Source organism: Coregonus clupeaformis, chromosome 28, assembly GCF_020615455.1.
Source record: "Coregonus clupeaformis isolate EN_2021a chromosome 28, ASM2061545v1, whole genome shotgun sequence".
NCBI lineage: Eukaryota > Metazoa > Chordata > Actinopteri > Salmoniformes > Salmonidae > Coregonus > Coregonus clupeaformis.
In genome coordinates this window covers 23012021-23025868 of record NC_059219.1, presented here as the reverse complement: position 1 = coordinate 23025868, position 13848 = coordinate 23012021, and the positions used below count along the sequence as shown (strand labels likewise).

Here is a 13848-nt window from a genome sequence, read left to right as displayed (position 1 = left end):
AATTTTTTTTAAATAATAATAATAATAAATAATATGCCATTTAGCAGACGCTTTTATCCAAAGCGACTTACAGTCATGTGTGCATACATTTTTGTGTATGGGTGGTCCCGGGGATCGAACCCACTACCTTGGCGTTACAAGTGCCGTGCTCTACCAGCTGAGCTACAGAGGTCTTGGCTGATAGCTACAGAGGTCTTGGCTGATTTCTTTTGATTTTCCCATGATGTCAAGCAAAGAGGCACTGAGTATGAAGGTAGGCCTTGAAATACATCCACAGGTACACCTCCAATTGACTCAAATGATGTCAATTAGCCTATCAGAAGCTTCTAAAGCCATGACATCATTTTCTGGAATTTTCCAAGCTGTTTAAAGGCACAGTCAACTGGAATTGTGATACAGTGAATTATAAGTGGAATAATCTGTCTGTAAACAATTGTTGGAAAAATTACTTGTGTCATGGACAAAGTAGATGTCCTAACCGACTTGCCAAAACTATAGTTTGTTAACAAGACATTTGTGGAGTGGTTGAAAAAAGAGTTTTAATGACTCCAACCTAAGTGTACGTAAACTTCCGACTTCAACTGTATGTTCTATCTACAATACACACTGTGTAGTACACAGTACATTTATATCTGAAAGTTCTGTTATGTTGCATCTTCCTGAAAAGGCCCCAGTGCTTCCTGGTCCTGGAGAGCTACAGGCTATATCAATCAGCTGATTACCTGAATCAGGTGTGTTAGCCTGCACATCCTGTGGGTGCTCAGGACCAGGACTGAAGAACACTGAGGGGTGTGGTCTCTGCCATTGTCTCCGTGTATTGCCAACTCCACTTGTGGCAGAATATAGTTTAGCATGTGTTTAAAGTCAAGTGTAGCTTCTATTCAGGTAACGGCTAAAGGATTTATCTGTCCACATGTCACAACAATACAGACCCACCCCTTCTCTTAGAAGAGCTTTAATAGTGGACAATCTCCTTCTTTCTTTCTCGCTCTCTATCTGTCTCCCTCTCTCATATTGTACTCAAATCAGTGTTTCAGAATCCTAGAGAATTATCTACTTAGCTCGTAATGGAACTTTCCTGTCATCTTGTTCTATAGATTACAAATAGGGCTACATGTAGCGTGCTAGCTAGCATCATAGGAAAACCCATGCCAGTCCTTAGCCACTAGACCTAGCCTGCCTTTTAGCTTATTTTAGCTACTTAGTGTCTGGTCTCTGGTCATGTTCAGTTGGTCATAAAGGCTAGCTCAGACACTGTCCGGTCAAAGCCCCAGGCATTGTTCTGTTGTGGTGGTTGCTTCTCCTCTGGCTGGTTTAAAGTAACACGATTTGACAACTTAAAATGGCCGCCTGTCGGGATTCGTTGAGAGTGAGAGGCCGTTGTTATCATTAGCCTACTTTCTGTGGCCTGTTCTTCTTTACTACCGAGTGTAGCGACATGGCAACATACCATGAAACTGGCTTCGCTTCAGATCTTTGCCTGGTAAATATACTGTAAGGTAGTAGTTAGCAGGTAACTTAAATTACGTTGTAATAAAGACACTGTTTGGCCCTTCAGGTCAGAAGTTGTGTAGTTAGGAGAGGACAGGATCGGAAGCTGTGTGTCTGGCCAGTGAAGTATTAGCCTGCTGGACTTTAATCATAAACACACCGCCATTTTGAAAATCTGTTGCTAAGGAAACATCAAGCATGCTTGCGGTTTGGGTGTGAGGCATGTTGTGTAATATTGCCTGTGTTATGATTGCATGTGAAGTGTTTTGTTGGGGTTGTGTGTGATTGTGTGTAATGTCTGAAAAAATGTATGCACTCACTAACTGTAAGTCACTCTGGATAAGAGCGTCTGCTAAATGACTAAAAATGTAAAATGTCTGTTGGCATGCTTGAGTCATGTCGTTTGGTTGAGTGTGATCCCACTGTGATCCCCTTATCTCATCCCATTAAGAGAGTGATATCCTACTGTAATCCTACCCCTCTTTAGCTGATTGCAAACCCCCCCCGCCCCCCCCGCCACACACAGACTTGACGGCCCCATTGTCCCATGTGTGCCTGTGTGTGAGGGGCATTCCAGTAGTGTTGTTGGTGAGTGTTCTGGCGCAAAATGGCTGCCGTGGCATCACCTGTGGCCCACTATCAATGTAAAGTGCTTTGAGAACTCGATGGAGAGCACTACGTTGAGGCAATCCATCATTACGCTCCATTCCAGCCGCGACTGTATTGCTTTGAGCCATGCCTCTCTGGTCAGTTGTCTATAAAAAGCCTGTTATTAAAAAGTTACCTGACATGGTACCTCATTTGGCTCAATTGGTTGGAGTGTGGCTCTCTATAACAACCCCAGGCTTGTGGATTTGACTCCCACATGTGCTACATAATATATGTGCTAACCGTCAGTCGCTTAGATAAAACCTCCTGCTAAAAACGTTGTAAGTCTGGAGTGCTGCATGCCATGGGCCCAGGACGTGACCAACACAACAAAGGCACATTCCAGTGTTTGATGAAGGTGCCCTGGCGCCCAGCTAAAGGATTAAGCCTGGGGGAAAATGTCCTAATATCCTGCCCTGTTCTCCCAGGGCGCCTGCTCACATAATACAATAGACACCTTTATCTTGCTCCTGGTGTGAGAGCAACCGGAGGTATGCTCCATGGCCAAGCAAGCTCCAACTGTGGCTTTCACCGGAGTTAGAGACTCAAGGAAATTGCATTCTCTCTCTCTCTCTCTCTCTCTCTCTCTCTCTCTCTCTCTCTCTCTCTCTCTCTCTCTCTCTCTCTCTCTCTCTCTCTCGTTCTCTCTCTCTCTCTCTCTCTCTCTCTCTCTCTCTCTCTCTCTCTCTCTCTCTCTCTCTCTCTCTCTCTCTCTCTCTCTCACATAGAACACTAGAATGGTCACTCATTGCTTTGGGGTCGGAGTTCAAGTGTGATGAATCGCTGTTGGTTGGGTTTGTAATGATCTCAGTAGAAATATATACGATCAAACAATCCTCTTTATGTTGTTGACAGCTTTCTACCCAATGAGGTACTTCTATGATATGTACAGTAAGGTTGGTTGCCTACGAGGAGTATGTTTTCAGTGTGTGTGTATGTGCATGCGTATGTGTGTGCATGTGTGTGTGTGTGTGTATGTGTGTGTGTGTGCGTGTGAAACACATTGCCCTTTTCCATCAGGGTCAGAACAGGGCTGAGGATTCCATGAACTCCCACACACTGACCCCAGAAAAGGCCTCACACTGTTCCACCAGCCCACACAGACACCATACCCACAGAGACTGACTCTGGGTCAGTCAGTTGGGGCCTATTGTTGCTGTTTTTTGAGGATTGATTAAAATGTATCCTGGTGCACCAAAGGAGGCTGAGTTTCTGCATTGTAGGTTATTAGGCCAGTGAATGAGATCATCTAACTGGAAACATAAGCTGAGGCTTTTGCATCAGGGATAAATTATTGTAGAGGGGCACATGGACCTGATTACGTATCTAAAAAAGTTTACACGTTGTTCTCTGTTTGGCATGGGCTATTATTCATTCATCAGTACCTGTAGCTGAAACCAACACATCAGAACTACAATCTATCAAAGTAAATGAAAGACGCCCCACCAGACAGGGAAAACACCCAGACACTGTTTCTATTATGCTAGCCGTGTGTTGCTAACAAAGAGGGAGTGTGCTGTGCAAAACGTCTCACTGTCCTGCTCTGCATATCTTAACCCACCTTCCCTCCATCTTACCACCCCAACCATGGTCGCCCACAGCTACAGAACCTGACGACCCAGTCCGGTCTCAGCCAGCCCAGACAGAGCTCAATAGGCAGGGAGACAGTAACTTTCACGAGTTTCGCTGACAGAACCGGACTGATTGGAGGCAGATTGATTTACGGATCGGGCTGTGTCTTTGGACCTCTAGGTTATGAGTCAATAAACTGAAACCTTGACTTGTGTTGTCACCATGGCCTGGTTTGACATAGCAGCCAAAAAGCTGGGTTTCCCAACTATCGAGCTGTTTGTCAAGGTAAGAGTTGAGCTTAAAGTATGGAGGAATTTGATGCTGGTAATGCTGGTGGTACTGTTGTTGCTGCTGCTGGTGCTGGTGCTGCTGGTGGTGCTGTTGTTGCTGCTGCTGGTGCTGGTGCTGCTGGTGGTGCTGTTGTTGCTGCTGCTGGTGCTGGTGCTGCTCGTGGTACTGTTGTTGCTGCTGCTGGTGCTGGTGCTGCTGGTGGTGCTGTTGTTGCAGCTGATGGTGCTGGTGCTGCTGGTGGTGATGTTGTTGCTGCTGATGGTGCTGGTGCTGCTGGTGGTGCTGTTGTTGCTGCTGCTGGTTCTGCTGCTGGTGCTGTTTTTGTTGTTGATCTCTCAGGTTTGTTGAGGACCCCTAGTGGCAAGAGAACATCAGGGCCGAATCAGCTTGTGTGGGAGTGTGTTTTACCAGACAGGGAACAATGACCAGGGCATTTGTGATTGGGGCCTGTTGTATGTGTGTATTTGAACTGTGTGTATATGAGTTGGACTGAACCCTTTGTGTGTCTCCTACTTAGGCTGGCAGTGATGGTGAGAGCATCGGGAACTGTCCGTTCTCCCAGCGCCTCTTCATGATCCTGTGGCTGAAGGGAGTCATCTTCAACGTTACCACAGTCGATCTCAAAAGGTATGGATCATCGCATCGGCAAATACATCCATCAATCAATCAATTGTGTTCTATATCAAGATCAAGTCGATTTGACGTACTTTCTAAAGACATTCAACCATTAATGCTGTCATGAGCCCTCTCACTCCACCGGGTTACCACCTTAATTGGTTTCCACTATCTTCCACTCTGCTCACCTCCCTCTCTCTACTCAGCCTAACTAGCTCCACCTGTCCCTGCTCTGCTCGGCTCTTATTACTCTGCCAGCTGCGCTGCATTACCCACTAACCTCTCCCAGTATTTAAGGCCCTGTCTTTCAGCTCTCCGGTGTCAGATCGTCTGCAAAGCTCACACCCGGAACCTGTTTGCTCGCGCTTCTGGCTCACCCTGGTTTTGTGACCCCCGGGACCTGCCTGTTTATTGGATACTCTTCTGCCTTAGGAGATCCAGACCTGCTTCTGCCATTACGACTCCTGACTACTCTTCAATCCCGGTAACTCTGACCAGCCTTCTGCCTTGCTACTACGTATTTTGGATTCCCTTGAACTGTACTGCTGCCTGGTTTCATTCCGCCCTGTTGTGTCTGTGTCTCCCCCCAGGACTTCTGGACCACCCACCACCGGCTTCATAGGACGCATCGCTGCCACTGGGGGGGCACAGACCCAGCGCATTGGACGGGATCCCTGTTACCCCTGGAGCCTTCATTCACTCCCTACTTCCCTTTTCCCTTAAGTTTAATAAACTTTCTGGTGTGACGCAATTGTGGTCCTCTGGTCGTCTGTCTGAATCGTGACAGTACGATCTGACCATTATGGACTCAGCGCACACTTTCCCCGACATGGAAACCGATGAGCATGAGCAGCAGTTCCAGCAGCAGCAACAACAACTCGCCATGCTCATTCAACTCCTCACCAACCTTACCCCAGCCAGTCTGCCCACCAGCCCAGCCCCGAGTTACCTGCCCCGGTCATTGCAGCCGCTGCTCCGGAACCCAAGATTGGAAACCCCGAGCGGTTCAACGGCGATTCAACCCAGGTCCGGCCATTCCTGACTAGCTGCCGACTTCAGTTCTCCTTGCAGCCAAGGACCTTCGCCACGGAGGGGGCTAAAGTTGGGTATGCCATCACTCACCTGACGGGCCGAGCTCGACTCTGGGGAACAGCAGAGTTCGAACGTCAAACCCCCGCATGTGCAACCTTCGACCTGTTTGCTGAGGAGATGCTGAAGGTGTTTGACCTGGATTCTCCCACCGCAGAGGCGTCTCGTGAACTGTTTAGTATTCGACAAGGCAGACGTACAGTCGCAGACCATTCCATCGACTTCCGAACCCTGGCTAGACGAAGTTCTTGGAACACACCACCGTTGGTGGACGCGTTCTTCCATAGTTTGGCTGACTATATCAAGGACGAGTTGGTCTCCCATGAACTGCCTTCCACTCTTGATGAAGCCATCGCACTGACTGTCAGGATCGACAGAAGGATACAGACCCGTCAGCCGTGAGAGGGGGCGCCAAGGTCCACCTACTACCGGCATTCGGAGAGATCCGACTGGGCTCCTGTCATCTACTGCCACTCACCCAGGTCAGCTTGATCAGTCTGAGCCTATGGAGATTGGGCGAGCCTCCCTCACTCCTGCAGAGCGCCAGCGCCGCTTCACCTCAAACCTCTGCCTCTATTGTGGAGGTGATGGACATCGTGTGGTAACCTGCCCTTTAAAGGGCCGAAGCTCACCGGGCGTAGGGGGAGTCCGGGTCGAGTTCAATGACCATCCAGTCCTCCGACCGCAAACCCCTGCTGCAAGTTCACCTCCGCCTCTTGACTCAACTCACACCCTGGCTGCTCTGGTGGATTCTGGCGCCGAAGCCAACATAATGGACGTCAAGCTGGCACGCCAACTGGGACTGGAGAACCTCCGTTTGACACCTCCTATTCCTGCCCGGGCACTGGACGGACACTTACTCGGATCGGTCACTCATGTCACGGCCCCGGTCTCGATGGGTCTGTCCGGAAACCATCAAGAAACTATCCAGTTTCACCTGCTCCCCTCTCCAGGCCAACCCCTCATCCTGGGTTACCCATGGCTCCGCCCGGCACAACCCTCAGCTCGACTGGGTGACCGGGGTGATCAGGGAGTGGGGAGAGGACTGCCACCGAACCTGCCTGCTTGCTGCCGCACTACCCCCTCGGCCAGTACCTACTAACTCCGCTCCGGACCTCTCCAATGTCCCAGAATGCTACCATGGTCTCAGAGAGGTGTTTAACAAAGCAAGAGCCACATCTCTGCCCCCTCACCGACCGTACGACTGTGCCATCGACCTCCTCCCTGGAACAGCTCCTCCAAGGGGTCGTCTTTATTCGTTGTCTGCTCCTGAAAGAAAGTCCATGGAGGACTACATCAATGGCTCTCTGTCCGCAGGATTAATCCGTTCATCTTCATCTCCTGCTGGTGCTGGCTTCTTCTTTGTGGGGAAGAAGGACGGATCTCTTCGCCCCTGCATCGACTACAGGGGACTCAACGACATCACAGTGAAAAACCGTTACCCTCTGCCTCTGCTCACCTCTGCTTTTGAGTTGCTCCAGGGAGCCACTGTTTTTACCAAGTTGGATCTCAGAAACGCTTACCACCTAGTGCGGATCCGGGAGGGAGATGAATGGAAAACCGCATTCAATACACCAACAGGCCACTACGAGTATCTGGTTATGCCTTTTGGCCTCACCAATGCTCCTGCTGTGTTCCAGGCTCTAGTGAATGATGTACTGCGGGACATGTTAAACAAGTTTGTCTTCGTTTACCTGGATGACATCTTAATTTACTCCAGAAACCTGTCTGAACACACCCGCCATGTCCAGCAAGTCCTTCATCGTCTTCTGGAGAATTCCCTCTACGCCAAGGCAGAGAAATGTGAGTTTCACGTCAAGACAGTGGCCTTCCTGGGGTACATAGTGGCAGAAGGAAGTATCCAAATGGATCCTGCCAAAGTATCAGCAGTCACTTCGTGGCCAGTTCCGGAGAACAGAAAGAAGCTGCAACAGTTTCTGGGGTTTGCTAACTTCTATAGGAAGTTTATCCGGAACTACAGTACCGTTGCTGCCCCTCTCACTGCTCTAACCAGCACCAAGCAACCCTTCACCTGGACCCCAGCAGCCGACAAAGCCTTCAGTACCCTCAAGGTGAGGTTCACCTCCGCTCCCATCCTCCAGATGCCTGATGTGGACCGGCAATTCATTGTGGAGGTGGACGCTCGGATGTGGGAGTTGGTGCTGTGATTTCTCAGTGGGCTGCGGAGGATAGGAAGCTCCATCCCTGTGCCTTTTTCTCACGTCGGTTGTCCCCTCTGAGTGCAATTACGACATAGGGAACCGTGAGCTGCTGGCTGTGAAGCTTGCCTTGGAGGAGTGGCGTCACTGGCTGGAGGGGTCCACCATTCCATTTCTCGTTTGGACCGATCATAAGAACTTGGAGTACATCCGCACGGCCAAACGGTTGAACTCCAGGCAGTCCCGCTGGGCCCTGTTCTTCACCAGGTTTAATTTCACTCTGTCATACCGGCCTGGATCACGCAACACCAAGCCAGACGCCCTCTCCCGTCAATTCCAGAAGGATGACACCCCCTCCAAGGACCCTGTGTCGATTCTGCCAAGTCCCTGCATCGTTGCAGCTCTGACCTGGGCTGTTGAGGAACAGGTGCTGGAGGCTCTCCGTAACCAGCCAGGTCCCAGCACTTGCCCAGCTGACCGCCTTTTGTCCCCCGAAGACCTGAGGTCCCAGGTCATTCAGTGGGGACATGACTCCCGCCTAGCTTGTCACCCTGGCTCCACCCGCACTTACAACCTGCTCGCCCAGAGGTTCTGGTGGCCCTCTCTGAGGAAGGATGTACGGGAATTCGTCCAAGCCTGCCCCATCTGCAACCAACACAAGTCGTCCTGCCAGCCCCCAGCCGGATTGCTGCAGCCCCTGCCTGTGCCCAGACGTCCCTGGTCTCACATCGCCCTTGACTTTGTCACGGGGCTGCCCCCTTCAAGTGGCATGACCGTCATTCTCACCATCGTTGACCGTTTCAGCAAGATGGCACACTTCATTCCCCTCCCCAAGCTCCCAACCGCCAAGGAGACCGCCCAGGTGGTCCTGGAACACGTCTTCCGGATCCACGGACTGCCAAGGGATGTTGTTTCTGACCGTGGTCCACAATTCTCCTCCGCTTTTTGGAAGGAGTTCTGTCACCTGCTGGGAGCCACAGTCAGTCTGACTTCCGGATTCCATCCCCAATCCAATGGGCAGTCAGAGCGGGCTAATCAGGAGCTCGAGAAGGCACTGCGATGCATGACTTCACGCAACCCCCACTCCTGGTCGCAGCAATTGACATGGGTGGAGTACGCACACAATTCTCTGACCTGCTCTGCCATCGGTATGTCCCCTTTCCAATGTGTTTATGGATACCAGCCTCCTCTATTTGCCAGCCAGGAGGAGGAGGTTACTTGCCCATCTGCACTTGCTTTTGCCCGTCGATGTCGCCGCACCTGGTCACAAGCCCGAGCCACACTCCTCAGGTCCGTTGCCAGCTACACTACCGGGGCCAACCGTCGGAGAATTCCTGCTCCCACCTACCATGTTGGTCAAAGGGTGTGGTTGTCATCGAAGAACCTGCCACTCAGGGTGGAGTCGCAGAAGCTGGCACCTCGGTTCATTGGCCCATTCCCTATCATAAGAGTGATTAGCCCAACTGCTGTCCGGCTCCAACTGCCTAATTCCCTGAGGGTGCACCCCACTTTCCATGTGTCTAAGATTAAGCCCATCCATGAGAGTCCGCTGGTCCCTGCTGCGCCTGGTCCTCCTCCTCCACGGCTCGTCGATGGTGGTCTGGTTTACACCGTCCGCCGCCTGCTTCGGTCCAGACGGAGGGGTAGGGGTCTCCAGTACCTCATTGACTGGGAGGGCTATGGACCTGAGGAAAGGACCTGGGTGCCAGCTAGTCGGATTGTGGATAGGACTCTCATCACCGCTTTCCACCAACGGCATCCTGATCAACCTGCAATCCGTAGGGGCCGCCCCAGAGGGGTCCCCTAACCGTCCGGCCCGCTCGGCTTCCTGTCCTGTGCCTGATCCTGTCTCGGGACCTGTCCCATCTCCCGACCACGGCCCTCCGGCTTCCTCCGAGGATGAGGACGTTCACTCGGACCGTTCGGAGGAGTTCTAGCCCTCCTCCGGCTCCCCTCCTCCCGCCCGGCGTGGTGTTGCTCTTGGGACTTCTGGGGCCGTCCCTTGGGGGGGGGGTTCTGTCATGAGCCCTCTCACTCCACCGGGTTACCACCTTAATTGGTTTCCACTATCTTCCACTCTGCTCACCTCCCTCTCTCTACTCAGCCTAACTAGCTCCACCTGTCCCTGCTCTGCTCGGCTCTTATTACTCTGCCAGCTGCGCTGCATTACCCACTAACCTCTCCCAGTATTTAAGGCCCTGTCTTTCAGCTCTCCGGTGTCAGATCGTCTGCAAAGCTCACACCCGGAACCTGTTTGCTCGCGCTTCTGGCTCACCCTGGTTTTGTGACCCCGGACCTGCCTGTTTATTGGATACTCTTCTGCCTTAGGAGATCCAGACCTGCTTCTGCCATTACGACTCCTGACTACTCTTCAATCCCGGTAACTCTGACCAGCCTTCTGCCTTGCTACTACGTATTTTGGATTCCCTTGAACTGTACTGCTGCCTGGTTTCATTCCGCCCTGTTGTGTCTGTGTCTCCCCCAGGACTTCTGGACCACCCACCACCGGCTTCATAGGACGCATCGCTGCCACTGGGGGGCACAGACCCAGCGCATTGGACGGGATCCCTGTTACCCCTGGAGCCTTCATTCACTCCCTACTTCCCTTTTCCCTTAAGTTTAATAAACTTTCTGGTGTGACGCAATTGTGGTCCTCTGGTCGTCTGTCTGAATCGTGACAAATGCTGGATGATGCTAATGGAAGTACCCTGACCCAGGAACCTTGTAATAACCCTGTAAGTACCCTGCAATAATGTGTTACCCAGGAAACCGTCGGACCTGCAGGACCTGGCCCCGGGGACCAACCCTCCGTTCGTCACGTTTAACGGGGAGGTGAAGGTCGACGTCAACAAGATAGAAGAGTTCCTGGAGGAAAAACTCACGCCACCACGGTACACACCCACCACTTCCTGTCTATTGCCTGTCAATCAAACTACCACTTCCTGGATTCAACTGACCAATCCTGATGTCTGATATATCTTCCTCTTTCTCAGGTACCCCAAGTTGGCGACTAAACACCCAGAGTCAAACACTGCAGGTATAGATGTGTTCTCCAAGTTCTCTGCCTACATCAAGAACCCCCGCAAAGATACCAACGACGGTAAGGCTTGTGTTTGTGTGTGTGTTTGTGTGTGCGTGTGTGCATGTTTGTGTGTACTGCGTGTCTCTGACTGTGATTACAATGTATGTCTGTGTGTGTGCATCTCTGTCTGTCTGTCTGTGTTCACTCACTGCATACTGTGTGTGTGTGTGTGTGTGTGTGTGTGTGTGTGTGTGTGTGTGTGTGTGTGTGTGTGTGTGTGTGTGTGTGTGTGTGTGTGTGTGTGTGTGTGTGTGTGTGTGTAGGCCTGGAGAAGGCCCTGTTGAAGTCTCTGAGGCGGTTGGATGAATTTCTGAGGACCCCCCTGCCGGAGGAGATCGATGCCAACAGCATAGACGACCCTCAGGAGTCCACACGCTGCTTCCTGGACGGACCTGACCTCACTCTGGCAGACTGCAACCTGCTGCCCAAACTACACATTATAAAGGTACTGCTGCCCAAACTACACATTATAAAGGTACTGCTGCCCAAACTACACATTATAAAGGTACTGCTGCCCAAACTACACATTATAAAGGTACTGCTGCCCAAACTACACATTATAAAGGTACTGCTGCCCAAACTACACATTATAAAGATACTACTACCAATAATACCACCCTGCTGCCCAAACTACACATTATAAAGGTACTGCTGCCAATACTACCCACCCTGTTGCCCAAACTACACATTATAAAGATACTACTACCAATAATACCACCCTGCTGCCCAAATTACACATTATAAAGGTACTGCTGCCCAAACTACACATTATAAGGGTACTGCTGCCCAAACTACACATTATAAAGGTACTGCTGCCAATACTACCCACCCTGCTGCCCAAACTACACATTATAAAGATACTACTACCAATAATACCACCCTGCTGCCCAAACTACACATTATAAAGGTACTGCTGCCCAAACTACACATTATAAAGGTACTGCTGCCCAAACTACACATTATAAAGGTACTGCTGCCCAAACTACACATTATAAAGATACTACTACCAATAATACCACCCTGCTGCCCAAACTACACATTATAAAGGTACTGCTGCCAATACTACCCACCCTGTTGCCCAAACTACACATTATAAAGATACTACTACCAATAATACCACCCTGCTGCCCAAATTACACATTATAAAGGTACTGCTGCCCAAACTACACATTATAAAGGTACTGCTGCCAATACTACCCACCCTGCTGCCCAAACTACACATTATAAAGATACTACTACCAATAATACCACCCTGCTGCCCAAACTACACATTATAAAGGTACTGCTGCCCAAACTACACATTATAAAGGTACTGCTGCCAATACTACCACCCTGCTGCCCAAACTACACATTATAAAGATACTACTACCAATAATACCACCCTGCTGCCCAAATTACACATTATAAAGGTACTGCTGCCCAAACTACACATTATAAAGGTACTGCTGCCCAAACTACACATTATAAAGGTACTGCTGCCCAAACTACACATTATAAAGGTACTGCTGCCCAAACTACACATTATAAAGGTACTGCTGCCCAAACTACACATTATAAAGGTACAGCTGCCCAAACTACACATTATAAAGATACTACTACCAATAATACCACCCTGCTGCCCAAATTACACATTATAAAGGTACTGCTGCCCAAACTACACATTATAAAGGTACTGCTGCCCAAACTACACATTATAAAGGTACTACTTTAATTACTTATATCCTCTAAATCCTCACATCAACACTGACCTCTATCACTGATCCATATGAGTTCTGCTTTGTTTCTCTCAAAGTGATTCCCATGTTTAGGCTACTTCCTGGTCTGTTTCATGACATCACCTGTGTCTCTGTCCTGTCCCAGGTGGTGGCCAGGAAGTACCGTGGCTTTGAGATCCCGGCGGAGATGGCGGGGGTGTGGCGCTATCTGAACCACGCCTACAAGAGGGAAGAGTTTACCAACACCTGTCCTGTCGAGCGTGAGATCGAATTCGCCTACATAGATGTGGCCAAACGAATCAAATAGCAAGAGACTGAGAAGGCCCAATCCCAAATTGCATGTGTGTGTGTGTGTGTGTGTCTTTGTGCACTCCCCGGTTGGGTTGCACGGCGCTCATATGTATTGTCATGCCTGCTGTGAATCTAAGACCACTAGACAGAGAGGTCTGCATCCATTTCACATCCAGTCCTTTGGACCAAAGCCCTCTGTAGTGCACTATAATATAGGGTGTCATTTAAGACACAAACACTGTTAGAAACCTAGAGTACTAACTCTAACAACACATAGTACTATCTACTAACACTGCAACATTGTAAAACTGTCCTAAAGCAGCCATAAGCATTCATTAGATTGTTATAACCTCTGTGTCTCGGAGGTATAGCAGAGCACAGGTAGACACGCCATACTTATTATATGAATATGCAACACTTTGGCCTTGACCACAGTATTAACCTATATATAGAAATGAACATACATATATTTTATAAATTCACTTTTCTTTAGTTTCTCCTCTGTCTAATTTTGGCTATCTATGGGTGAATAATAATCAATAGTAAAAAAGGTCTGACTGTTTTCTACTTGTATGCTTTGTAAAAGCAAAATGTATGTGTACTCACGGCATGTTGTTACCAATGAAAAATAACATTATTTTAATCTCATAAATCTGCATTGATATCGTTTTATATATAATTCTATTGACCATAGGATGATTGTGGGTGGGGCTTTCTGTTGAGAAGCTCCCCTGATTGGGCCTTCCTGAACATACAGGTTGAATCGGAAGCCATTTTGATTGTGGCGGAAGTGTGTACTGTATCTCTCTATGCAGCAAACAAATTCTGACACAACCCTGTGCACTCGCCTTATAATCCTCACCAGAGGAGACATTATTAAACTGATTTCAGAACA

General features: G+C 49.6%; 1 protein-coding gene across 5 annotated transcripts in view; it reads left to right on the top strand.

Annotated features, from left to right (window-relative positions):
- The window catches only part of LOC121543333 (chloride intracellular channel protein 4), a 20481-nt gene extending 6633 nt beyond the window's left edge, over nucleotides 1-13848 (top strand). For 3 of the 5 annotated variants that reach the window (XM_041853138.2, XM_041853135.2, XM_041853134.2), the window contains 5 exons: nucleotides 4520-4629; nucleotides 10631-10756; nucleotides 10859-10965; nucleotides 11211-11392; nucleotides 12808-13848. In XM_041853138.2, the coding sequence (XP_041709072.1) occupies nucleotides 4574-4629; nucleotides 10631-10756; nucleotides 10859-10965; nucleotides 11211-11392; nucleotides 12808-12969 (633 nt within the window). In that variant the 5' untranslated portion in view covers nucleotides 4520-4573 and the 3' untranslated portion in view covers nucleotides 12970-13848. Of the gene's footprint in view, nucleotides 1-1348; nucleotides 1484-3715; nucleotides 3997-4519; nucleotides 4630-10630; nucleotides 10757-10858; nucleotides 10966-11210; nucleotides 11393-12807 lie in introns of those variants that run through there. The other 2 variants (XM_041853137.2, XM_041853136.2) reach the window with 2 other exon arrangements.